This window comes from Schistocerca cancellata, chromosome 1, assembly GCF_023864275.1.
Source record: "Schistocerca cancellata isolate TAMUIC-IGC-003103 chromosome 1, iqSchCanc2.1, whole genome shotgun sequence".
In the NCBI taxonomy this organism is placed as follows: domain Eukaryota; kingdom Metazoa; phylum Arthropoda; class Insecta; order Orthoptera; family Acrididae; genus Schistocerca; species Schistocerca cancellata.
Window position 1 is genome coordinate 295996335 of NC_064626.1, and position 27904 is coordinate 296024238.

Consider the following 27904-nt stretch of genomic DNA (forward strand, 5'->3'; position numbering starts at 1 on the left):
GTAACACCACATACACTACGGTCGTCTTCAGTCCCAGAGACTGACCCAGTGAGGCCCTCCCAGCCAGAACCACCTAAGGCTCAGCACGCAAAGCAGTCAAAGAAAAAGGCTCCCAAGCATCCTGAAATTGCGGTGGCACCTGTCCCACCGCAACCTTCTCCCTCTGCGTCCGAGGATGAGGTGGAGATCCTGGCGTCCGCTGAGGACATGGATCTCGCCAGTCCCTCGGATGCAGTGGATAGCTGTTGTCCAGGTGGTGACTCAGTAGCAGCAGGGGCCCCGGAGGCGTAATCTGCCCCCCCAGTCCCTTCACGCCTTTCCCATCCATGGCTAATACCATCCTCCAGTGGAACTGCAGCGGTTTCTTCCACCATCTAGCTGAGCTCCGCCAACTTCTCAGCCGTCATCCTTTCCTTTGCATTGCTCTGCAGGAAACTTGGTTTCCAGCAATGCGAACCCCCGCCCTCCGTGGCTATCGGGGTTATTTTAAGAACCGAGCAGCTTATGAAAGGGTGTCTGGTGGCGTCTGCATCTATGTCCTTAACTCTCTTCACAGCGAGTTTGTACCTCTACAAACAGCTTTAGAGGCTGTCGCTGTTCGGGTGTGGACGCCACAGGCTATCACCGTCTGCAGTATTTACCTTCCACCTGATGGTGTTGTCGCACAGCATGTCCTGGCTGCTCTGATAGCCGAACTGCCGCCACCTTTTTTGCTGCTGGGTGATTTCAATGCCCACAACCCTCTATGGGGTGGGACTGTCTCCGATGTTCGCGGTCGGGCCGTGGAGCATGTGTTGGCTCAGCTCGACCTTAGCCTCTTGAACACCGGTGCTCCCACGCATTTCAGTGTGGCCCATGGCTCGTTCTCGGCCATCGATCTCTCTATTTGCAGCCCTGGCCTTGTCCCATCCCTCCACTGGAGAGTGCACCCTGACCTGTGTGGTAGTGACCATTTTCCCATCTATTTGTCACTGCCCCAGTGTCATTCTTCTGGGCGCTTGCCCCGCTGGGCTCTCCACAGGGCTGACTGGGCAGCTTTTACTTCCGCTGCAACCATTGAGTCTCCCCCACAGGGTGACATTGACGAGGTGGTTCGTGTTTTAACCACGTCCATCATTTCAGCGGCCGAGGCTTCCATCCCCCGTTCTTCTGGCCTCCCTCGGAGGAAGACTGTCCCCTGGTGGTCGCCGGAGATTGCTGAGGCTATTCGCGACCGTAGGCGGGCTCTCCAGCGTCATAGGCGGCACCCGTCTCTGGAGACCCTCATCGCCTTTAAGAGGCTCCGTGCCTTCGCCCGCCGTCTTATTGCACGGCGTAAGCAGGAGTGCTGGGAGAGGTACGTCTCCTCCCTGGGCTCCCGTGTCTCGTCCTCGCACGTGTGGTCCCGGATCCGGCGGATTTATGGCTCCCAGACCCCTATGGGTGTCCCTGGGCTCTCCTTGGACGGCGCTGTCTGCACGGACGCTGCCGCCATTGCTGAACGGCTAGCCGTGCACTTTGCTCAGAGCTCTGCGACTGCTTCCTATCCCCCCGCCTTTCGCTCTCTACAGGAGCGAGCCGAGCGGACGCCGTTCTCATTCCACACGCGTCGTTATGAAACATACAATGCTCCTTTCAGCGAGAGGGAATTCCTCGCTGCCCTCGCCGATTGCCCTGATACAGCACCAGGACCGGACTGCATCCACGCACAGATGCTGAAGCATCTCTCCAGGGACTGCCAGAGACACATTCTCGCGATATTTAATCGCATTTGGAGCGAAGGCGTGTTCCCGTCGCAATGGCGAGAGGGTGTTATTGTCCCCATCTTGAAGCCCGGTGCGGACCCACTGGCGGTGGACAGCTATCGTCCCATTACCCTCACCAACGTTTTGTGCAAATTGCTCGAACGTATGGTGGGGCGGCATTTGTGTTGGGTCCTTGAGTCGCGCGGTCTCCTCGCTCCATCCCAGGGTGGCTTCCGCCGGGGCCAGTCTGCAGTGGACAATTTGGTACGGCTGGAATCTGCTGTCCGTACGGCCTTTGCCCGACGTCAGCATCTCGTTGCCGTGTTTTTCGATCTGTGGAAGGCGTATGACACCACATGGAGGCATCACATCCTCGCCACATTGCATGAGTGGGGTCTTCGTGGTCGGCTCCCGGCTTTTCTTCAAAGCTTTTTATTGCGCCGCTCTTTCCGGGTGCAAGTCGGTGCCACCTCTAGTTCCTTTTACATACAGGAAAATGGGGTCCCGCAGGGCTCGGTGTTGAGCGTCTCCTTATTTTTAGTGGCCATTAATGGTCTGGCAGCAGCAGTGGGGTCGTCGGTGTCTCCTTCTTTGTATGCCGACGACTTCTGCATCTCATTTAGCTCCACGACTACCGGAGTCGCCGAACGCAGGCTGCAAGTCGCCGTTCGCAAGGCAGCATCATGGGCTCTGACTCACGGTTTTCAGTTCTCTGCACCCAAGACTCGAGTTATGCACTTCTGCAGGCGTCGGACGGTCCACCCTCATCCTGAACTTTACCTCGACGGCCACCTGCTTGAAGTGGTGGACACTTGCCGCTTCTTGGGACTCGTGTTTGATGCCCGGCTCACATGGGTTCCTCATGTTACTCAGCTGAAGCAAAAATGCTGGCGGCACCTCAACGCCCTCCGCTGCCTTAGCCACACGTCTTGGGGTGCAGATCGCTGCACGCTGCTGCGGTTGTACCGAGCCCTTGTGCAGTCCCGGCTTGATTATGGGAGCCTGGCCTATGGGTCTGCGTCCCCCTCAGTGTTGAAGTTGTTAGACCCCATACACCACTGTGGGGTTAGGCTTGCCACTGGCGCTTTTCGCACCAGCCCCGTGGATAGTCTACTGGTGGAGGCCGGGGTTCCCCCGCTGCGGATTCGCCGCCATCGTCTGCTCGTCGACTATGCTGTCCACGTTCATTGCTCGCCAGATCATCCCAATCGTCGCCTGCTTTTCCCTGCTATGGTCCTCCATCTGCCCGAACGGCGACCTAGGTCTGGGCTTTCTGTCGCTGTCCGCGTTCAGTCCCTCCTGTCGGAATTGGGTTCATTCCCTCTTCCGCCTCCCTTCCGGGTCCGTGCACCTACGCCTCCCTGGTGTTTGTCCCGGCCGTCCGTCCGTCTGGACTTGGCACAGGGACCCAAGGACTCGGTTCCGCCTGTGGCCCTCCGTCGCCGTTTTCTTGCTCTCCTCGCCTCATTTTCGGACTGTGAGACTGTCTACACTGATGGTTCCCTGGTTGATGGTCGCACTGCCTACTCTTTTGCTCATGCTGCTCATGTTGAGCAGCGCTCCTTGCCGGCTGGCTGCAGTGTTTTTACTGCAGAGCTGGTGGCCATATTGCGCGCTCTTGAGCATATGCGTTTCTGCTCAGGTAGGTCCGTCGTCATCTGCAGTGACTCCCTGAGCAGCCTTCAGGCCATCGACCGCTGCTATCCCTCCTCTCCTCTGGTGTCCTCCATTCAGGAGACTGTTTCCGCCCTTGCCCGTTCTGGTCGTTCGGTGGTCCTGGTTTGGACGCCCGGTCATGTTGGCATCCCAGGGAACGAACGTGTAGACAGGCTGGCCAAAGGGGCGATCGACGCCCCGGCTTTGGAGGTCGGCCTTACGGCTCGCGACCAGCAGATGGTGTTGCGCCGTAAGCTGATTGGGGTGTGGGCTGCTGAGTGGCGTGGCATGACAGCCCCGAATAAACTGCGGGCTGTCAAGGGGACGACCGATGTGTGGCGTTCCTCCCTGCGGGCTTCTCGCAGGGACTCGGTAGTCCTGTGTCGGCTGCGCATCGGCCATACGTACCTGACGCATGGCCATCTCTTGCGTCAGGGGGATCCCCCCCTGTGTCAGTGTGGGTCCCGGCTGACGGTCGGCCACATTTTGCTGGAGTGTCCTCGACTGCGCACACTCCGGCAATCTTTTAATCTCCCGGGCACTTTGGCTTTGATTTTATCTGACGATGCCTCCATGGCTGATGCCGTTTTAAATTTTATCCGTGGTAGTCCGTTTTATGGTTCGATTTAGGGAGGTCTTGCACCTTTCCTTTTCTGTGTCTTTTGTCCTTGTGTCTGTTGCTGTTCTGGTGTGCCGTGAGATGGTTGGCTCTTTCCCTTTTTTGTTCTCGTGGTCAGTCAACCAGTCTCCGGCCGTCTTCCTTTCTTCTGTTTCTTTCTGTCTGGTGTTCCTCTGTCCTGTTCTTGTCTGTAATGTTTGTTGCTCCATTTGTGTTCTTTTAGCGCCTGGGGGGACGTCTCCTCCCCCTTTGGTTTTTACCTGCTCCGTGGATTTTCGGCTCGCCTGATTTTGGAATGGGGGACTGATGACCTTCGCTGTTTAGTCCCCCCTTAAACATCCCAACAACCACCACCACCACATACACTGAGGTGACAAAAGTAATGGGATACCTCACAGTATTGTGTTGGACCTCCTTCTGCCAGTGTATTGCAGCAGCTCAACATGACATGTACTCAGTAAATCATTAGAAGTCCCCCCCCCCCCCCCCCCCGGCAGAAATACTGAACAGTCTGCCTCTGTAGCCATCCATAATTGTAAAAGTGTTTTACAGGGTGGTCTGGGCAGCCAAATTGTTTGCACAAATTGTCCAGAATGTTCTACAAACAAAACGTGAACAATTGTGGCCTTGTGATGTGGCGTATTGTCCTTGAATGGCTGCAAATGGCCTCCAAGTAGACAAACATAACCATTTCTAGTCAATGATCTGGTCAGTTGAACCAAAGGACCCAGTCCATTCCATTTAAACAATTTCCACACCTTTATGGAGCCCCCACCAGCTTGTGCAGTTCCTTGTTGACAATCTGGTTCCATGGTTTCATGAGGTCTGCACCACAGTCAAATCCTACCATCAGCTCTTACCAACTGAAATTGGAACTCGTCTAACTGAGCCACTGTTTTCCAGTTGTCAGATTTGGTCACGAGCCCAGGAGAAGCGCTGCAGGCTATCCTGTGCTGCTAGCAAAGGCACCTGTATTGGCCATCTTCTGCCATAGCCCATTAATGTAAATTTGATCCCACTGTCCTAGTGGATACATTTTCTGTATGCTCCACATGGATTTCTGTAGTTATTTCATGCAGTGTTGCTTCCCTGTTAGCACTGACAACTCTCCATATACACTGCTGCTCTTGATTGTTAAGTGAAGGCCATTGGCCACTGCATGGTCATAGTGTGAGGGAATGCCTGAAATATGATGTTCTTGGCATACTCTTGACACTGTGAATCTCGAAATTTTGAATTCGCTAATGAGTTCTGAAAAAGAATATCCCTTACGTCTTGCTCCAGCTACAATTCTGGGTTCAAAGTCTGTTAATCCCCATTGTGGAGCCACAATCACTTCACAAAGCTTTTCACATGAATCACCTGAGTACAAATGACCTGCTCTGCCAATGCACTACTCTCCAGCACCATATGTACACGATACTGCTGCCACCTGTATATGAGCATATCGCTATCCCATGACTTTTGTCTCCTCAGTGTAACATGCAGTCAAGTCCAGCAGTATATGTATTTTTCTGCCAGTAAAATTTACAATTTGTTTAACCCTTATTCTTTTCTAACTGTAACTAATTTTTAAAATATTTTTATTAGTCCCATTTAGCTACATCCTATGCATAGTCCACGAGAAGAGGCAGATGGTCCTGCATGGTTGGTTCTTTTAGAATTCTCATACATTTCTAGGAATGACTGGGATTCTATAAACCAACAGATCTAACACAGCTGTGCAGGAAGGTAAATACTGTGACTTTAGAAATCACTTCATAATCTGAGTTTGGTTGGTTGGTTATCATGTTCTTCAACAGAAATTGTGTGTTTTGCTCAGAACTGTGCCAGTTTCTGTGCTGTCCTGCAGTCAAGGCAAATGAGAACAATTGCATAACAGAGTCAAAGGAGTCCTCAAACTTTCTTCTGTCACTTGCCCCCATTGCCCGTGTCTCAGGCTTCAGAAAAAGAATTGCTCAACACCTGATTCAGATTATGACATCTTTTGCCTGGACACCTTCTCCACTCCCTCTCAGCAGTGATACATAAACACAGTTGTGTTGTATATGGCCAGCATCTGTCCTCAGTTTTGGTGGCAAACAAAACCTGTAATGGTTTGCAGAGACCACTTGTAGTGTCACATGGCAGAATGATTGTCCTACAACCTAATGAAAATGACCATATTATGCTGTAGATGTGTTTATCTGTACTTCATATGTGGACCCAAATGTGACAGTTGGAATAATAAAAATGCCATTTTGTGCACCACAGAAGAGAAAAAGTCAGAAAATTCAAGCTTGGAAAAGATTTCATTTCTAGAAATTGGTATTTTCTTGATTCTGATGGAGAGCACCTTGAAATCATGAAGTCATGAGTTCTGTAACACACTTGCCAAGGCTACATAATATGCCAGACTTGGGAAATGGGGATGGTCTAGATACAATCATAGGCTCTTAAATGTCAGCTGTACTGGCTAATGTGAGGGTGTTTTTTTTTTTTTTTTTTATTTGCCACATTCATCTGGTCAAATGTAGGGACTGGCATGTACTTTACACGAACATTTACAGCTTTAAAAATACATTTGGTGAAAGCTTGGGTCATACCAGTTGATAATGAAATACAGACAACAAGAAAAATGGAATCAATGCATTAATCTGATCAGTGTGGAGTTTTGTAGGCAAAAGATGTGGTCAAAGTTTAAAAAGAATGTTCTAATGGTTATTTCATGTTTCTTCACTTTGAGGAGTATTAATGATCTATTTTGCTACTTGTTATTGATGTCCAGCAGAATTTCCTCAGTAATTCTGAGTTTTTATATTTCAGCTTTTTAATATGCAGTGCTAACGTAAAATTATTTGTAAATATGAAATTTTTTTGTGATTGTTATGTCGCTTTATTTCCTAACTTGATAGATTCCCAACATTTAATACAGTTTAGAATCATTAACTCGAGAAACATAAAATCCATAATCATATTAACAATATGAAAAGATCTACTTTGCACATCCTGATGAAATATGGCTACCTCTTAAGTATTAAAAGTATTTAGTAGACAACTATTACTCCTGTGGGATACGATGAATGTTCTGTTTCTCCTGCAAGATATAGTGCTTGGGACATGACATGTTTTCAGTCTTATGGAAGCAGTAACAAAAAATATTATTTTTTTAGGATCTTGCCTCCTCTTGCATAAATCTCTGCGGATGCCCATGGATCTCTGTAGGAATACCAGCACCATCTGCATCTACACAGGTACTCTGCAAGCCACTGCATGGTGTGTGGCGGATGGTACCCTTTCCCACTCGCAAACAGAATGAGGGAAAAACGACTGTCTATACAGGGTGATTTTTTCCACCATGTACAAACTACGGATTGATCAATGAGAGAATACGGAACAAAAAAGGTCTAATGACTTACATCCAGAAATGCATGGTTTCCAAGCTAGAAACCATTTATTCAATCATACATTGTTACAGAGACATTGTTTACATCTACATCTACATCTACATCTACATCCATACTTCGCAAGCCACCCAACGGTGTGTGGCGGAGGGTACTTTGAGTACCTCTATCGGTTCTCCCTTCTATTCCAGTCTCGTATTGTTCGTGGAAAGAAAGATTGTTGGTATGCCTCTGTGTGGGCTCTAATCTTTCTGATTTTATCCTCATGGTCTCTTTGCAAGATATACGTAGGAGGGAGCAATATACTGCTTGACTCCTCGGTGAAGGTATGTTCTCGAATCTTCAACAAAAGCCCTACCGAGCTACTGAGCGTCTCTCCTGCAAAATCTTCCACTGGAGTTTATCTGTCATCTCCGTAACGCTTTCGCGATTACTAAATGATCCTGTAACGAAGTGTGCTGCTCTCTGTTGGATCTTCTCTATCTCTTCTATCAACCCTATCTGGTACGGATCACACAGTAGTGAGCAATATTCAAGCAGTGGGTGAACAAGTGTACTGTAACCTACTTCCTATGTTTTCAGATTGTGTTTCCTTAGGATTCTTCCAATGAATCTCAGTCTGGCATCTGCTTTACCGACGATCAACTTTATATGATCATTCCGTTTTAAATCACTCCTAATGCCTACTCCCAGATAATTTATGGAATTAATTGCTTCCAGTTGCTGACCTGCTATATTGTAGCTAAATGATAAAGGATCTTTCTTTCTATGTATTCGCAGCACATTGCACTTGTCTACATTGAGATTCAATTGCCATTCCCTGCACCATGCGTCAATTTGTTGCAGATCCTCCTGCATTTCAGTACAATTTTCCATTGTTACAACATGCTATACCATGCAGGCACAATTACATTATGTGTTGAAAATGGTTTCCATGTGCGTCACCACATGCGTGTTGTGTACACGCCGTAGCATGTTCTGTCTCTCATGTTCACATTGAACAGGCTGCGTTCGAACTGTGTCAAAGGCATTATGAATATGCTGCTCCAGTTTCTCCACATCTGAAATTGGCTCTGTGTACACAATACTTTTGAGATGGTCCCACAACCAGAGATCACATAGGTTGAGATCTGGTGACCAAGCAGGTCATGCAACTGGACCCTCTCATCCTGGAAGACATGACTGAAGTGCGCCCGAATGTTAACTGTGAAGTGGGTTGGAGCACCATCATGTAGCAGCCAGATAACCCTTCAAGTCATCAATGGTGCTTTTTCCAGCAGGGGAGACAAAGTCACCAGCAAGAAAAGCTGAATGATCCAGCTCGTTAGGCAACGTGGAAGGAATACTGGTCCCAAAATATGGTTGCTAATTATCCTGGCCCACAAATTCCAGCTGCATTGATGCAGATGATTCGCTGTCACCCTACCTTAGGGGTTCTGCATACTGTCCCACAGATAACTGTTATGAAAGCTGAAGATAACACTCCATATAATGGTGGCATCATCTGCGAATAGGATGGATGACACAATGCACAGAATTGTGCTTGCCTGGTGAAGAAACCAGTGACAAAACTGCTTCCGATGTGCAAAATCTGTTGCTAGTAAGCCATGCACACACTGTAAGTGATATGGGTAATAACAATTATGGAGAATGTTCCATGTGGTCGTCTGGCGTACCGTGTACCGGCAGGCCAACTGCCTAATACTGACACGGCAGTTGCCTACCACAGTGTTAATCACATTTTCCTCCAAGTCTGGTATCCGAACATTTTAGGTATGTCCTTCATGAAGTCCTGCTTCTGAGCCCTGTCTCAGAGAAACGGCAAACACTAAAAGCTGTGGTTGTTGTTGGCAGGGCTAGGTCTTCTGACACAACCTTGCTACCTGTTGCCCATTGACATTTGCCTTTCTGTAAGTAAACACTATGCCAGCAAGCTCTTGATTCCAATACGAAACTATTGGTACAACGCTGTATAACATCTACAGCAAGGTGAGTCAGTAAGAGAAATAAATCAGACACAACATTACCAATTACTATAGCAGGAGAGAGTGCTAGGGCATGACATATGAGGAACAGTATGACCCTCTAGGAGAAAACCATGCATATTGTAATTGTGGCTGATTTGTACAGCACATATTAGACCACAGTCTCTGTAACAAAGTACGGCTGAATAAATGGTTCCTACCATGGAAACCATGCATTTCTGGACATATATTCGTTAGACCTTTTTTGCTGCATATTCTCTCATTGATCAACCCCTAGAGTTTGTACATGGTGGAAAAGATCACACTGTATGCCTCCGTATGAGCTCTGATTTCTCGTACCTTATCTTCATGGTCCTTATGTGCAATGTATGTTGGTGGCAGTAGAATTGTTCGGCAGTGAGCTTCATATGCCAGTTCTTGAAATTTGCTCAATCATATCCATAACACTTAGGTGTATCCCAAACCTACTGGTAACAAATCTAGCAGCCCACCTCTGAATTGCATCAATGTCTTCCTTCAATCTGACCTGGTACGGATCCCAAACACTTGAGCTCTACTCAAGAATAGGTTGCACCAGCATCCTATATGCGATCTCCTTTACAGGTGAAACTCTCTTTCCTAAGATTCGCCCAAAAAGCTGAAGTCAATCATTTGTCTTCCCTAACACAGTTCTCACATTCTCGTTCCATTTCATAATGCTTTGCAATGTTATGCCCAGATATTTAAACAACTTGACTGTGTCAAGCAGGACACTAGTAATACTGTACCTGAACATTACAGGTTTGATCTTCTTATTCATTTGCATTATCTTATATTTTTCCACAATTAGGGCTAGCTGCCATTCCTCAAACCAACTGGAAATTTTGTCTATGTCATCTTGTATCTTCCTACACTCACTCAACTTTAACACCTTACGGTACACCAAGGCATCATTAGCAAACAAATTCAGATTGCTGCCCACCCTGTCTGCCAAGTCATTTATGTATATAGAGAACAACAGCTGTCCTATCACACTTGCCTGGAGCACTCCTGACAATAGCCTTGTCTCTGATGAACGCTCAACATCGAGGACAACATACTGGGTTCTATTATTTAAGAAGTCTTCAAGCCACTCATACATATGTGAGTTTATTCCATATGCTTGAACCTCCATTAACAGCTGCCAGTGGGGCACTGTGTCAAATGCTTTCTGGAAATCTAGAAATATGGAATTTGCCTGTTGTCATTCATCCATAGTTCTCAATATATGATGTGAAAAAAGGGTAAGCTTAGTTTCACATGAGCGGTGCTTTATAAAACTGAGTCACGGACATCAGCTTCTCAATCTGAAGAAAGTTTATTATATTGAAACTGAGAATATGTTCAAGGATTCTGCAGCAAACAGACGTCAGGGAGATTGGTCTGTAATTTTGCATGTCTGTTCTTTTACCATTCTTGTATACTAGAGCCACCATGCTTTGTTCTAGTTGCATGGGACTTTGTGCTTGGTGAGAGATTCCTGATAAATTCAAGCAAGGTAAGGGGCCAATGCTGTAGAGTATTCTTTGTAAAATTGAACTGGGATTCCGTCTGGACCTGGTGATGTATTTGCTTTCAAATCTTTCAGCTGTTTCTCTACACCAGGTATCTTTATTACTATGTAATAATGTACATACGCGAGTCTGTCTGGTGGTCAAATCATAGTATGTTTGTACGATTCTCCTGTGTGAACGATTTCTTGAACATAAAACTTAAAACTTCGTCTTTTGCTTTGCTATCTTTAGCTGCCACAAGACACTGAATGGGAGTCTTAGACCTGCTTAGCGATTTTAAATAACAACTGAATTTTCTCTGGTTCTCTCTCAGAACTTTTGCTAAGGTGTGACTGTGGTGACTGTTGTGTGCTTTGTGCACAGATCTTTTCACAGACGCAAGAATCTCTACTAATCCTCGCTTGTCGTCATTTGTGCATTCCCTTTTGAACCGAGTGTGTGACAGTCTCTGCTTCCTCAGTATCTGCTGAATTTTGTTATTAAACCATGGTGGGTCTTTTCCTCCTTTATCCACTTACTAGGCTCATCACTCTACAGACCGCGATTTACAATCTGTGTAAAACTTTACCCATAATTCCTCTACACCCATCTTACTGGAACTAAATGATGCCAATTCACTGTCTAAGGGAGATGCTAATAACTGCTTATCTGCTCTATCTAGCAGAAACTCTCTTCTAGTCCTCTTGACTGATTTATTGACTTTCGTAATCACAGTTGTTATAATGACATCATGATCGTTAATCCTTGTTTCTATACTGGTCGATAAGGTCCAGCCTATTTGCAGTTACAAGATCTGACATATTTCCATTGTGTGTGGGCTGCTGAACTAGATGCTCCAGACAATTTTCAGAAAATGTGTTCAAAAGTATTTTGAATGACTGTCTGTACCCCCGCAAAAAATCCACAGACATCTCAGTCTACACTCAGCAGGTTAAAGTCACCTCCAACTAGTATTGCATGATCTGGATATTTATGTGTTACTGACTATAGACTTTCTTTGAATGACCCTAGAACTATTACAGCAGAATAAAGTGGCCAGTAAAAACATCCAGCAATTAACTTAGTTTAAGCTAAACCTGTTATATATGACTTCATTGTCACACTCAGATTCCACCGCAGTAGAGACAATATTTTTGTCAACTGCAATGAACACTCCCACTCCAATGGCCTCTGATCTGTCTTACTGATGCATGTTCCATGACTTATTAAATATCTCAGAGCTTTTCAATTCGATGCTCAGCCAACTCTCAGTCCGAAGAATAATCTGAGTGCGAGGAACTTTCCTGGAGGGCAGTAAATTCGGGAACTTTAGTACGAATACTTTGACAGTTTACTGATAAAACTGTGACAGTTGAAGTGTCTTTATTCTGAACATTGTTTGGCTTCTCTTGATGTATATTGACTCGTGAGTGTTCATTGGAGCACCTCAAACTACTGCCTAACCTAAAGAACCCTCATGTGAACTCCACAAGTACTGTGCTACCCAAGTAGCTGCTTCCTCTGTAGTGCACCCTGACCTATCAAGGGGAGTCCTACAAAGCCCCACACGATAGAATGATGGCTGGTAGGTGGCATCGGCGAAACATGTTGCAATCTTGAAAATAATCTTTTTTTGGACTGACTGACTGACAGTACTTGCAAAAAGTGCTTCAGCCACACTGAATTTTGTCACTTACTTTGCTAATTAGAACTAAAGAATCTGTTTATCATACAGTGAAACCCTGCTTTTACACTCTTCAAGGGACTTCAGAAAAATGGTGTAAAATGCGGGAAAATGTAAAATATGGGAAATAATGTTTTAAGCTGTAAAAGTTACATATAGGATAACCTCTTGCATTTTCTCACTTTATGTATATGTACATAATAGGCATCAAAATACTTGTCAGGGGTTTGTTTATTATCTAATAAAGGTTTATTTGCTAATGAAAACCACTGATGTAATGGGAACTGATAATTATCTGGGAAGTAGAAATGTATGACTCAATTTCTTATGTCATAATTGATGCTTTTGAAAGCCTGCAGCTGTCATTTACTATTTAAATACTGCACCAGTTACATGTTTTTTCATGCAGTTTGAGAATTTTTTTCTCATCATCAAGTACAAATATTTACATAAGTATTTTGTGTGGTGTTTGTATCTTTGTTATTCTATGTCTCTTGCACTGTATTCATCTTTTTGAGGTTATCAGGTACTGACCTCATTTATGCAGATAAACCCAACACACATGCAAACTATCACTTACATTGATTGTTTGTGTAACATAATAAAAAATACATACATGAACAGTGCACCTGACAATGAGAATAAATTCTTGAGACACATTTTGCCCAGTATAAAGAAATTCATGTTTGGTGCTGTGCTTAAACCAAAAACATATGAGCAATGCGAAGCAAGTGAAGGTTTCAATTAGTGCTACAAGTGGCTGAACAATGAAACCTGCTGTTGTGATCTTCACACCTTAGTCAATCATGAAATAACACATGTGCAGTAGAGACAGTTTGGAAATGATTGTGATTGGTCATGATATCTTTATTCAAACAAACCTTGACCACCCAGAAGCAGTATTGGAAAACCGGTTTATGAAATCTGGTAGTAATTAAAAAAAAAAAAAAAAATTGCATAAACAAAGTTGACACTCGGTGCAGTGGACAATGGGAGCGACTGCAAATGGGAAATGCCTTTATGGTCACTCCCATCAGCTGCTGCGCTGAGTGTCAACTTTGTTTGTGGTTCGTGCATATAATAAATGGGGTGTTAGTTACTCCCATCAGCTACCTTGCTGAGTAGAACTCAGCAGCGGCAGGAGGTACAGCATGAAATGTTCCAAAATTTACACATTCACTGCTCCAAATCTACTGAGCAAAGCACCCTGATGTCAAGTAACTTAACCATGTAATGTTTGTAAACACTACTTGACAGCCAACGTCATTCCAGCATTATTTTATGTCAGTTTTTTCTCCACAAACTTTTTTATATAAATTGTAAATCATGGGAAAATTATAAATATGCTGACACAATATCAGGTGCGAATTAACATTGTAGACATAGTAAATTTGATAGGAGCAATAAAAAATTCCGTAAATGGTGGGAAAATGTTAATTTCAGGAATGTAAAAGCAGGGTTATACCATATAAAAAACAGCAGATTTTAAGTGGAAACTAATACAAAAACCTCCAGATAATGATAACAGAGACAGTACTTATAAACTTACCTCAACTGGATAGCACATATCTGCATCATACGGACTTTCTTCACCACAGCATATAAAAGGTACAATAGCATTTGTGGACTGAGACAGAGTGAGAAAGTCAGAGGTTTCCTTCAAAGGCAGCAGTGCCTGCATAGTTGGCTCATAGTTGGCAGGAGGAGAATAGTTTTTGCATAAAACATAGGCTTCTGTAACACAAAAAACTCAAGTGAAACAGAAATGACTTGTTTAAAGACTAAGTAGCCAATGGTACTATACATGCAGCAGAAATGATTATGGATAAATTTTAACTAACTTGAATGGTAAATACACCACCACAATGTGTTAAACATACATAGTTATTAGATATGAAGTTCCTTTAATTTAATTTTCTTTTCACAGCACTTTTGTTAGCAGTATACGTTGAGTGCATCACGTGTACTTTCGGTACGTGGTAGTTAACTGGCCATCAAGGAAACAATGTTAATCAAAAAATGGAAATATGACCATAGCACTTTGTCAAAGAGTATTTCATAAATGCTTAGAATTATGGTACAAGTGGTGCAACTGCAAGAGAATCTCTGTTCTCTTCCATAGATCTGGAACTGACGCTTGACACAGCAGAAATGATGGTCTCTGAGTTGTTCTTCCAGCAGTCCTTCATGACTGAGTTTCCTCATTTTGAGAAGACCAAAGGAGCAATCTGTTTACTTGCTAAAAACATTTAACAGCCTAGATCACATAAATATTTCCCTAGATCACATAAATATTTCTTTATTGAAGACAACTGGCTTCCACAGTCTTGGCTGTCATCTTGAAGTCTTAAAAACTCTTTTTGTTATGAAATGTGTTCCTTTTACACTTGCATATCATGCCAAGTTGTCATATGGATAAAAATCAGCACATTGTAAAAGGTTTGTTACAACTAAAATATTTGAAAACATAATCATATATCACACATGCTTGTTGAATCACAAAAACACTTTACATAGTAGCACATCTGTTTAAATATGCTGAACATTTGATTTTCACTGTTTAGAATATGTCTAGCTTATTGAACGGATGTGCTACTGTCTATTGTGTTTTTGTCATGTAACAAGCATCTGTGAGTAACAAATATATATGGACATGACCATTTGCAAAAGGTGCTGTATATTTTCAAATATTTTAGTTATGACAAACCTTTTACAATGCGCTGATTTTTATTCACATGACAACTTGGCATGAGGTCCAATGTAAAATGGACATATTTCATAACAAAAAAATATTTTTAAGATCTGAAGAAGACAGAAAAGCCTGTTGAAACTGGTTGTCTTCGAAAAAGAAATGTTTTTACGGTCTAGGCTGTTGAATGTTTTTAGCAATCCTTCAGGAATCTGTGTGTGTTCAACTACCTTATTGGTACGGCTCACAATTAAAAGCCAGTCGTGTAGGGTCATGTTCAAAAACTATTTTTGTTAGCATTCCCACCTCACCGAGGGGAAACTTTAATTGTTTTTTGTCCTGTATTTTGTCACTTGGGCCCACATACATTCAATTAGATTGACACCAGTAACTCCCCAACCTCTGTTATTTAAAGAATCGAACTTTCATTTATAAATGTCACATATACTGAACTATGTGTCATAAAATGATACAATTTTGCAGTTATGTTCAGTGGTGTATGTGGATACCGTCTGCAAAATGTGGTGTGAATAGAATTTAGTAATAAAGCAACAATAACTGAAATGTTGCCTGATTCCGCAATTTTATTGCATGAACATTTTTTTTTTTTAAAGTACCACACAATAAACTTTCTTTCGTCATTTTGTGGGGTGTGCCAGTGAGAAAGTGTTGCATAAAAGTTTGAATCTATGTGGGAAGTTTGTTGGAGGTCACTAAGTACTCTCATTCTCAAATACTCGATGAATGTAGTCTGGGTAATTTGCACTCTGTGAGTTATGCTGCCTTACGATATATACACATTTTCTAACTGTAACACTTGACTTAACTCTGTTAAACCTTTAACATAAGATTATAGCTCTTAATGAGTATGATTATGACAGCATTTTAAATTTTGTCAGTAAGTATATGAAATACTGAAAATAAAAATTTTATTGCCCATGAAAGCTGTAAGCCAGGTGTTGAGTTGGTAGAGTGGAATTTTCTGCAGATAAACTTTACAGGTTCCAGTAACACTGCCTTGTTCATGCTTGGTTCCGATGGATCATTTCTCTGTACTCAAAACAAAATATCTGCTTCTTCAACTGCATTGTGGTAGCTTTATCAAATATTATTTTGTGCATGTCCTATGCTTTTGTTGAATCCTGGGGAATATTTTGGAGCAGAAAACTATAAAGCCATTGTCTGAAAACTGTGCATTCACCCCATTGTGATATTCACTTTGCTTTCAGCACTGAAACAGCAGTAAGCAATTTGGAACGAAACCATGAGCTGAGCCAATGTGACGGATGATTTTCCTACCATTTTTTATTATCAGCAGTTATGTTGTTTCTTGCGCAGTCAGTTTCATAAATATGACTTACTCTGCTTGTCTTAGGCTGAAAGTAAGTTTCTTTAAATTAGGGTATTCCTTGTGTTAATAGTAACCACACACATCTATTTATTACATCTTGCTGGAATACATTCACCTTTGTTACCCATTTACTGGAACTTTTACTTGTCCTCTATGTTTTCAGAGAACGATGACCTGGTGATGCTAAATCATTCTTAACTTACTTCCTTTCCAATTCTGTGTAATCCCTTTGTCTAAACAGTTCCAGGGTAGGTTTTTTTTTTAAAATAGACAACTGTGCTTACCATGTAATGATCCTAGCTCCTACTGAAGTAGACCCCTTGGCTATTTATGTATAGTTGTCAATATTCCTGGAGAACTTGGAAGCAGACAGGGAAATTTTCAACTGCAATGCTTGTGAGCTCATTTGTCACAGCCCATTGGATGTCTGCGATATCTTGATGAAGCTTTCCTTTCAGTCGCCTTTGCACTTCCGGAAATAAGAAAAAATTTCAAGGTGAAAGGTTGGGCGAATATGGTAGATGTAGGATGGCAACAACAAAATGTCTGGCCAGATACTCAGTAACAGGTAAAGCAGTATCAGGTATTGTGTTGTCATGCATTAAGGACCAGTCCTGAGAATGCCGCAAACCAGGGCAGCGATGGCAAATCGTTTGTCGCAAACGTTTCAAGACACTGATGTAAAGAACGTGGTTCACTGTCTGATCTGAAGGAACATACTCATGATGAGCTAATTCTTAACTACTAAGAGTGTGCTCAACATTGTCTTTGTTCTTGAAGGTTGTCCTTTGACTTTTTTCAAGGCTGGTGATTCAGGATTCTGCCATTCAGCGCTTCATGCGAGGGTCATACTGGTGGCACCAACTTTCATCTCCAGCAATAATCTTCTAAATCTGCACATAAATTGTTATTACACACATCATGATTCAAATTTAGTTGTTCTGATATCACATGCACAGTTACAGTCTTCTCTCAATGACTAACTTACACGCTCCACGTTTGCATTGGTATGTGCTGTAGATGTGTGACCAAATCTGTGACTGTATTGCCCTGTACCTCTGCCTTCATAAAACCTTTTGTGCTACTCAAAAACATGATTTGTTGAAAGTGCTTCACCTGCATGACCATTGTCCATGTTCATTAGGGGTTTTCCTGAGCTTGATGCAGAACTTAATGTTCATTCTTTGGTCACAATCAGCATCCACTGTGTCACTGTAACTAATGCTCCAAGAACCCAACAGTGTGTTACTAAGTACATTGATGTTATTTGCAGCTAACCGTGTGTTGACATATAAAGGGTGCCGTTGCTAAATGGCGACAAACTGCAGGAAACTACCTCTAAGAGGATAAGTAGCAAGGAAGGTCATACGGGCATAAGGCTGAAATGCCATGGAATGCATGATGGTCATATGTGCTTATGACCTGTTTTGCTCCTTAGCCTCTCAGGGACCATTTCCTACAGTTTGTCCCCAGTTTAGCAAAAGCACCCTGTGTATCAAACTGCTACTAAAATAAAGTTAATACAGAAAACTAGTTCACAGCAGCAATTAACAAACACTGAACACTCTAACAACTGAAAACACAACACTTGGCAAAGAGCTGAGAAAAACGGAAGTGACTGGTGCTTAGTACCATGTGCTATTGTTTAAATGTGGTGTGGAAACATAGTGTGTTTCACCAGCTGACCTATTAGTGGTGCTGTAGGGAAAACTGGCTCATCATTGGTGTTTCCTGGACAGTGGGACCATGTTCCCTCCACTGGGCTCAACTGTCAAAAGTCACAAGTTATTTTAACTGCAAAAGAGACATAGGGATAATGAAGAAAATGTCACAGAGGGTTTGGAACTGGATGTGAACAACTACTTTCAAATTAATACTTCAGTACCACCATTGCAACAGTTAAAAGAAATACAGTTGATCTCTACACACAAAATTTTCTTGAATATGTAAAAAATTGAAGTTGTATAATGATTCAGATTCTACAAACTTTGTTTTCTCCTACAGTAAAAATGGCTTGCTTTGTCTGTTACATTATTGCTATCAGATCTGACATGGAACAAATAAATATCAATCATCTTGTGAATATATACTCTCTTTGTACTTACCTATGCTTGAATTTCGACAACATTTTGGTTTGACGCACATGACTTCAGTAAAAAATTGTTTCAGTTTGGCATATACACGGTTAACATCCTTCCCACGAAATATTTTAGCTAGAAATGTTCCCCCTGGTTTTAATATGAGAGTACTGATATTGAGGGCAGACAGCACCAAATATGACTGCACATATTCATCAAAATCACTTTTGTGGCTGACTGAAACATAAGACAACACAAAATCTGTACAATAATGTGCAATAAACAAAATGAAATGTTTTCTCCATGTCTGGTAAATGTCAGATCATGGGCTCTCAGAGACTTGTGCCACAATCTTGCAAACAGCTATATTGTGTGTGTGTGTGTGTGTGTGTGTGTGTGTGTGTGTGTGTGTGTGTGTGTGTGTGTGTGTGCGCGCGCGCGCGCGCGCGCGCGCGCGCGCCTATTGTTGACGAAGGTCTTAACGGCCGAAAGCTATAATTGTGAGAGTCTTTTTGTTGTGCCTACCTGTGACTCAGCATCTGCATAATATGGTGAGTAGCAAGTTTCCTTCTCATAATTCAGTTGATAACTTTGTTTTAGAACTATATTCCAGGAATTCTCAACCAACCAATGCAACAGTGAGTACTGTTTCAATGCGTATGTCATGACCATTAAACAGTTGTTAAAGTATACTGAATGGCTTCTACTCTGGCTTTAGGTCATCCACATTCTCCTTGTTTTTGCTTCCCATCATTGTTTTGGACATCATTAATAATTTGCTATCATTTCGAAATGAAATTCTGTGAAACCTTTATTTTCAATTCTATACATTGACAAAATGATCTACTGTCTTTCTACAATCATGTGATGATTAATTTTATTACATGAAACAAGGTCAATCAATATATGGGGTAGAGTATATCATCCATATTAAAAAATACAATACATGTGTAACAAAAAAGATGAGGCCACTACATTTCCTCATCATCGCCGAGGTGACAGTTTCTGAAAATTACATGACCTACACAAACATTTCAACTTACACATATATTTCAATAAATTTTCATCGTATGTCTTCTGTGTGATACTTGAAGAAGAAAATCTCTGACTGATCTCAACACTATCTTTTATGACCACTCTCAGGTGTAATAATGTAAGTCAGAGCTGAAACAATACCTTGCAAACGGATGTAACTGAGGTTTTGTAGAGTGCCTACTCGCTATCATCAGAATTATTAACTTCGACATTTGCTTCTTGAAATATGTATGACAAAAACTGCACCCAATCTGCCACAAACACTTAAAACAGCCCAAAAAGAGTGATAAATTCACCTGAAAAACTAGTCATCTACAAACAGTTTTTGATACCAGGAATTCCATAACATTCCACTCAGCTGAAACAAAACCAAATGCATCCAGAGGATTCTACATCTTTTCATTTTCTAACATATTGTTCAGTGACACATTTGTGTTAAAACTCTTCTGTCACTTTCACAACTGTTTGAAGCTTGGGCTGAAATTTGTTGGATGGATCAGGAGGAAAAAAAAGTTCAACTTTTGTGAGTAACCAGCATATTCCTCCACAGAAAAAAAACTGTATGCATATTGCCTGAGCCACTGCAAATTAATTAATTCTCATGGCAATTCATGCATATTTTACAAGAAACGGAGATTTCCAGCTCAGTTGACAAAGACCAACATAAGCTTCTCTGTGCTGAAAGTGAGTACTGTCACTCTATCTTTGTTGACCTCATTGTGTCAATTTATTACTGTGTAACGTTTGTAAGGCACAATTTTGAAAAACAGTCCACATCTGTCTACATCAAATATTTCTGAGAGCTGTTCTGCAAGTAGCATGCTGTAGCAGCTGGAACCACTGGTTGGTGTGCTCTGGGTAACCTATTCAAACCTTAATACCTGCAGTTATTTGCTACTTAGTATTTATCTGTTCTGTAAGGTTCCATAAATCTATCACATTTGTATGTTCTGGAACATTCGATGTTTGTGTAAGTAGCTGCACTCTCTGCCCAAGTGTTCATTTCTGTTCTGGCTATACCTTGGTGCTTGTAATAAATATGCTTTCAGTGCTAAGTGTTGTACTTCACAGACAACCCTGCTTTTGGATTTAGACTCTATTCTGTCTGGTGAAGACAATGGGTACTTCAAAATGTCTGCATCACTGTGGCTCCAATTAGGCAACAAAAAAGCCGTAACTTATGAGGACAGGAGCTGGAATGCAAGAAGTACATCATTCCCAAGGTCTGCATAATCAGGAGACCAATGAATTCCTAAACAGCAGTAAGTCAGCAGCACATCAGGTATCCATCAGTGTTTTCTGGAGAGGCTGGTTGGGACCCAAAAAATGGCTGAAAAGACTCAATCAAGTTGCCAAATATAACAGGTGGAATGACCTGATGTGCTTGGCAAATGTGTTCTTTAACTTAGGTGGCACAGCCCAGCAGTGGTTCTGAACAATGAAGAGAAACTCAACAGCTGGCATAAATCCAGGCCAAACTGAAGAAAATATTTGGCAACACGCAGCAGCAAGTCTGCTTAGTGAAAGAACATGGCAAAATGTCATGGGGAAATGGTACAGTCTTACATACAGGCTGTTTTAGGCCTATGTCACACTGTGATCTGAGTACAACAGAAGCTGACTAAATCTCACACTTGGTGGAAGAAGTTGCAAAAGATCTCTGGTAAAGGATGTCATAACAATAGAGAAAATAATCAGATGGTGCCAAAAAATTGACAAAATGCAACAGAAATGTTGGACAGCAGATGTAAGAGTGAATCCTGAATGTCATCCCCATGATGGTTGTGGAAGACCACCATGACCTCACCTATCTGTTACGCCATTTTATAAGAGAAGAGATACAGCATTTTATGGCAGCCAGAACAATTGGACCAGGTAAACACAGACTAGCAGCAATGAATGTTGACCCTATACATCAGGAGGTAACAGAAAATGTTGAAGAACAGATGTACAGGGTTTTATAAAAAGTAATGAGACTGAGTTTGTAAATCAAAATTTATTCTAAATATTGCTACAACCATTTAGTACTCTTCAATGTGAGACCCTTGAGAGTCAACAACCCACTGCATGTGAGATTTCCACACTTCAAAAGCTACCATGAACGCTGAGTCTGGGATGTCCTTCAAAGTCCTCGTTGTGACGGCTTGGACCTAGTCCAGGGTCCCATGATGGTGTCCTTTAAGGAAAGTTTTTAGTTTGGGGAACAAAAAAAAGTCTAGTGGGGCCACATTTGGACTGTAGGGGGGCTGGGGAATTGTTGGAATCCCTTTCTTGGCCAGGTAGCAGGCTACCATGCAACAGGTATGACTCAGCACATTGTCATGATGCAGCTTCCAATCATTGGTGATGGCTGGCCTCACGCAATGGACCCTGGCTTTCAGTCTCTTGAGCACTTCGCAATAAAAAGAACCGATGACAGTTTGGCCTCATGATAAACCATGCCCCTGACGTCGAAAAACACAATCGGCATGGCTTTCACCTTCAATTTGCTCATGTGAGCTGTTTTTGGACATGGGGATGCTGCAGTGTGCCATTCGGCAATCATGCACTTTGTCTCCATGTCATACTGAAACACCCAGGATTTGTCTCTGGTGATAATGTTATCTAAAAATTTTGGATCAGCTTCAAGGCTCTGGAGATTGTCTTGGCAGGCGTCCACAAGTGCTTGGTTTTGAACGTCTGACAAAATCTTTGGACTAATCTAGGCGCAGATCTTCCTCACCGACAATTCTTTGGTGATGATGTTATGCACTGTCATTTTATCAAGCCTGAGGGCGCTGCTATCATCCTGACACTCATGCGATGGTCAGTGTTCAATAAAACGCACACATGGTCAATGTTGTCATCAGTTTTGCTGGTTGACGGGTGTCTGGAGTGGCCCTGGTCCTCAAAGCTGTCCTGGCCCTCTTTAAAGCTCTTCACACACCTGAAAACCTGAGCTTTTGACAGGCAATCATTGCCGTAGGCTTGGCAACACATATCAACGTTTCCTTACCCAATTTTCCTAGTTTCTCACAAAACTTGATGGTGTAATGTTGAGTGATTGTTTGCTGCATGTTGCACCATGACTGACGACTTTGCAATGTGTCCACTCAAGAGCTCCCGAGACAAGAGCCCACAGGCAAACACGGCACCTCACGTGTTTTCGGCCAGACACCCGGTACACCCCCCCCCCCCCCCCCTGCCGCACTGGGAAGTACAGTCATGATGTAGTCGTGTCAGCAAAAAATCTGTCTCATTATTTTTTATACAAACCATGTATCAATCTTTAGCATCAATCTCTGCCACCAGTTGAATGCATCAGGAACAATGGACCTGGCCAAATTGGACTTACGCCGGAGCCATCAAGCGACAGCCCAGCACCTGACCAATGCACATATAACAATTCTTCTGCCAAGAAAGAACAGCCATTTGGAGGACAGACTGCAATGCATACCCTTGACACATTGAACACCACTGCAAAGAAAGAAAACAAGTTTTTGATGTCTGCTTAACTGCCAGATGTCAACCACTACAACAATTATATTCATGCCAGTCAACTCCAGACAATTAAAATCGACCGGTGGGATGAAGCTCATCACCATACCTGGACAAGGTCACTTCCAAACACAGCATACCTATTCTCTGTGCTGTACAGAGGTACTAGCCACTCAACTAGCTGTTGAATTCACGAAAACTAAGCAAGGCGACCATTTATGAAAGCGAGGCTGCCACAAATGAAAATCCTTCATGGACAACAGTCATCGAGATGCCAGGAAAACTCATTCACAGCCAACCTGTCTTGGCACTTGTTGACTCTTGGGGTTTCATTTTCTGTAATGATGAATGCTTAATATTACCAGATAGAGGAAACTATGTTCCATTATATGATAATGACTGTGCTGAAAGACTGCAGGAACAGATATTGTAAGAATAACAATCACTGAAGGAACACAGCCCTTCAAATTTGTCATTTTGTCAGAATGTAGTCATAACATAATTTTCAGATGGGATATCTTGATGCATCACAATTAACCACAGAATGTGGAAGATCAGAGTGCCCAACTAATGAAGCTTTTTCAACAAGCACACCTGACACAGACTGCTGTGAGCGATTGTCATCAATAAAATGAGTCCCAGTTGTCAGTCTAGAAGCTCAGTTAAACTGTGACACTTTTCTCAATTGTAAAAAGTTACTCAGGTTTACAAAAGAAATCTACATTCAAATGAAGTTCATAAGCACTGCAGGTGGTTGAAGAGAACTTTAGATTACTAACTGTCATGAGCAGCTGCAACTCGTCCCTAAAGATATGTGCACAGGGCTAGCCAAAACAGTGCAGGAAGAGCAGCTTAATGTCACTGATGAAGAAATGTGCTTTGCTGTCACTACAGGAAACACAGAGGAGGAAGCTACTACTGAATAGCCAACAGGCTCTGGCCTGACTGAGGAACAATGTTGGTGAGTATTAGCTGTTCTGTGACAATTTCAGATGCTTTCAAATCTGAAGTGGAGAAAAGACAGATCAAGCAGAACATGGTAGAACACTGTATAACCCTTGGGATTATCCACCTGTAGGATGTTATCAGCCAGAGAATGGATAACCAAGGAGAAGTGGCAAAGATGCTGCAAGACGACATGAACCTGCAGAAAGTACCTGTTCCTATTCTGTGGTCCTTGTGAAGAAGAAGGATGGAAGACTGCATTTCTGCGTTGTCTAATAACATGCGTACTTCTGTTACCGACCTGTCTAGACCTTTCTGCTTGGAAGAGCTGCAGAGGACGGTTAGTAAGTGTAAAACAGGAAAGGTTGCTGGTCTGGATGATCTTAGGAATGAGCAAATAAAACGTTTTGGTCCTGCAACACTAAAATGGATTTTAGACATTTTTAACAACTGCTTAAGCTCTGGTAGGATCCCCAAAGTCTGGCGGAAAGCTCGTGTCATCGCTATCCTTAAATCCGGTAAAGAGAACAATGACCCTACGAACTACCGTCCCATATCTCTTCTTTGCCATTAGTATAAAATCTTGGAGATAATGATTCTGAATTGCTTGACAGAAGCAATTGACTCTGTGCTCATACCTCAACAGGCTGCTTTAGACCAAGTAAAAGCTGCACATCACAGATCCTCAGTTTCACCGAGTACATCGAAGACAGCTTTGAATCACATATGGTAACTGGTGTGGTCTTTGTTGACCTGTCTGCTGCATATGACACTGTGAACCATAAATTACCCCTGAAAAATTTTTATGACGTCACTAATGACTCTACTTTAACCACCTTAATAGCCAACTTCCTTAGCAACAGGAGATTTTTCGTGGAATTTCAAGGATGGTGCAGTAGATGGAGACTACAGAGGAATGGGTTACCATAGGGCAGTGTTCTGGCTCCTATACTCTTTAATCTACATCTACATCTACATGATTACTCTGCAATTCACATTTAAGTGCTTGGCAGAGGGCTATTCGAACCACAATCATACTATCTCCCTACCATTCCACTCCCGAACAGCGTGCGGGAAAAACGAACACCTAAATCTTTCTGTTCGAGCTCTGATTTCTCTTATTTGATTTTGATCATCTTTCCTACCTATGTAGGTTGGGCTCAACAAAATATTTTCGGATTCAGAAGAGAAAGTTGGTGACTGAAATTTCGTAAATAGATCTTGCCGTGACGAAAAACGTCTTTGCTTTAATGACTTCCATCCCAACTCGTGTATCATATCTGCCACACTCTCTCCCCTATTACGTGATAATACAAAATGAGCTGCCCTTTTTTGCACCCTTTTGATGTCCTCCGTCAATCCCACCTGGTAAGGATCCCACACCGCGCAGCAGTATTCTAACAGAGGGCGAACGAGTGTAGTGTAAGCTGTCTCTTTAGTGGACTTGTTGCATCTTCTAAGTGTCCTGCCAATGAAACGCAACGTTTGGCTCGCCTTCCCCACAATATTATCTATGTGGTCTTTCCAACTGAAGTTGTTCGTAATTTTAACACCCAGGTACTTAGTTGAATTGACAGCCTTGAGAATTGTACTATTTATCAAGTAATCGAATTCCAACGGATTTCTTTTGGAACTCATGTGGATCACCTCACACTTTTCGTTACTTAGCGTCAACTGCCACCTGCCACGCCATACATCAATCTTTTCTAAATTGCTTTGCAACTGATGCTGGTCTTCGGATGACCTTACTAGACGGTAAATTACAGAATCATCTGCGAACAACCAAAGAGAACTGCTCAGATTGTCACCCAGGTCATTTATATAGATCAGGAACAGCAGAGGTCCCAGGATGCTTCCCTGGGGAACACCTGATATCACTTCAGTTTTACTCGATGATTTGCCGTCTATTACTACGAACTGCGACCTTCCTGACAGGAAATCATGAATCCAGTCGCACAACTGAGACGATACCCCATAGGCCCGCAGCTTGATTAGAAGTCACTTGTGAGGAATGGTGTCAAAAGCTTTCCGGAAATCTAGAAATATGGAATAAACTTGAGATCCCCTGTCAATAGCATTCATAATATGTATACAAATGATCAACTACCCTTGCTGTACACCAGAAGTTTTTTGTACATGGATGATCTTGCACTGGCACTGTCTGAAGCACTGGGAGAACTAGGATGGTTCTACAAAAATAATAACTTAAGGCCTGACCCTACAAAAAGGCAAGTCTGTGCTTTCCACCTAAAAAACAGATAGGCCAACCAACAACTAAATATTTCATGGAATGGCACTCAACTTGAACATTCATTTTCCCCAAAGTATCTTGACCTTAGAACAGAGCCTAACATTCAAAATGCATTGTCAAAACACCAAAATGTAAGTGCGCGCAAGGAATAATATCATATGAAAACTAAGGGGATCTAACTGGGGTGCATACCCAGTGGACTTCGGCTTTTGCGTTGTGCTACTCTGCAGGCTAATATGCAGCGCCTCTCTGGCATAACTACCACCATGCTAGGCACGTGGACATCACTCTGAATGAGACATGCCACATAATCACTGGGCGCCTGAGACCCACTAAAGTGGAGCAGCTGTATAATCTAGCAGGTATAGCTCCACTCGACATCAGGCATGAAGCAGGTGTTCAAGCAGAAGGACACAGAGCCTTGACATCTGACACTCACCCATTATTTGCCCATTTGCCAGCGTCCTCTTGCTTGAAGTCCAGAAAAAGTTTTGTAAGGATCTGTGTAAACAACAACAACAACAACACAAACCAAAGGCTAGACATGTAAAGAAAGAGAGTAGAGACTGCTCCTCTAGGCTGCAGACAACCTAAAGAAGAACTACCTCCCAGTGATAATGAGAGCTGGTGTACCGGGAAGCCCCTCAACAAATTACAAAATGGTGTTGGACGGTGTAAAAAAACTCTTGAAAAATGGGGATACACTAGAGGACCCTCAACTTGTGAGTGTGGAGAGGAGCAGGCAATGTCTCACCTGCGCAACTGCCGTCTATGCCTGTCATCATGTGCAGAAGAAGAGATGATGCTGACCAGTTCTAATGCCTTGGACATTGCTCATTTCTGGTCAAAGACAATTTAATTCAATGTCTGTTAGTCTATACTTAAGTGTATTTATGAATGCTTATTTATGTACAATTACTTCTGACTGTATGCTAACTGTAATGCTTTGAATGTAGCTCACTTTTGGGCAAAAACAAGTTAATCATAGATTTCTTTGTCCCTTTTTCATGTTTACATATTAATGTCCATTGTCTACTTACATGTTTTATAACTGTTAGTTTCTGTTAATTCCCTTGTAATTGATGCCTTTGACATGAATAAAAAATACCTGCAGTAAAAGACATTTCAAACATGTTTGATTCTTGGCTCTGGCTTCTGATAACTTTTATTTCCAGACATTTCTTTTTGGGTTTTCCATTTAGTAGGAGTTGGCGAGAAATTTGATTAGTTGTTATTGTAGGGATTTACTTGGCTATCTTAGGGTCATTGTTATGTTTTTTGACTATGTTCCAGGCCACTTTGCTGCTGTGGGTCATATTGATTCTTTCCAGGAATGACCCATTTCCTCTGCTGTGACTCACTAATCATTTCCATTTATGTTTCTCAACATAGCACTAACTCTTCACCAAAAGGATCCTGTTCATAAAGTGTTTTGTATTTCTTCAGGATGTCTTTTGATTTGTCGGACAGGTCTGATAAAATGCATCATGGTATATGTCTCCTAGAAATCTTTTCA

General features: G+C 42.6%; 1 protein-coding gene across 1 annotated transcript in view; it reads right to left on the bottom strand.

The window, feature by feature from the left end:
• LOC126171732 (putative tRNA (cytidine(32)/guanosine(34)-2'-O)-methyltransferase) overlaps positions 1-27904 on the bottom strand; it is a 74315-nt gene that overhangs the window by 8212 nt on the left and 38199 nt on the right. Inside the window, exons 5-6 of the mRNA XM_049920822.1 lie at positions 18708-18917; positions 14112-14296 (exon numbers count right to left, since the gene is read on the bottom strand). Of these exons, the coding sequence (XP_049776779.1) occupies positions 14112-14296; positions 18708-18917 (395 nt within the window). The remainder of the gene's footprint in view (positions 1-14111; positions 14297-18707; positions 18918-27904) is intronic.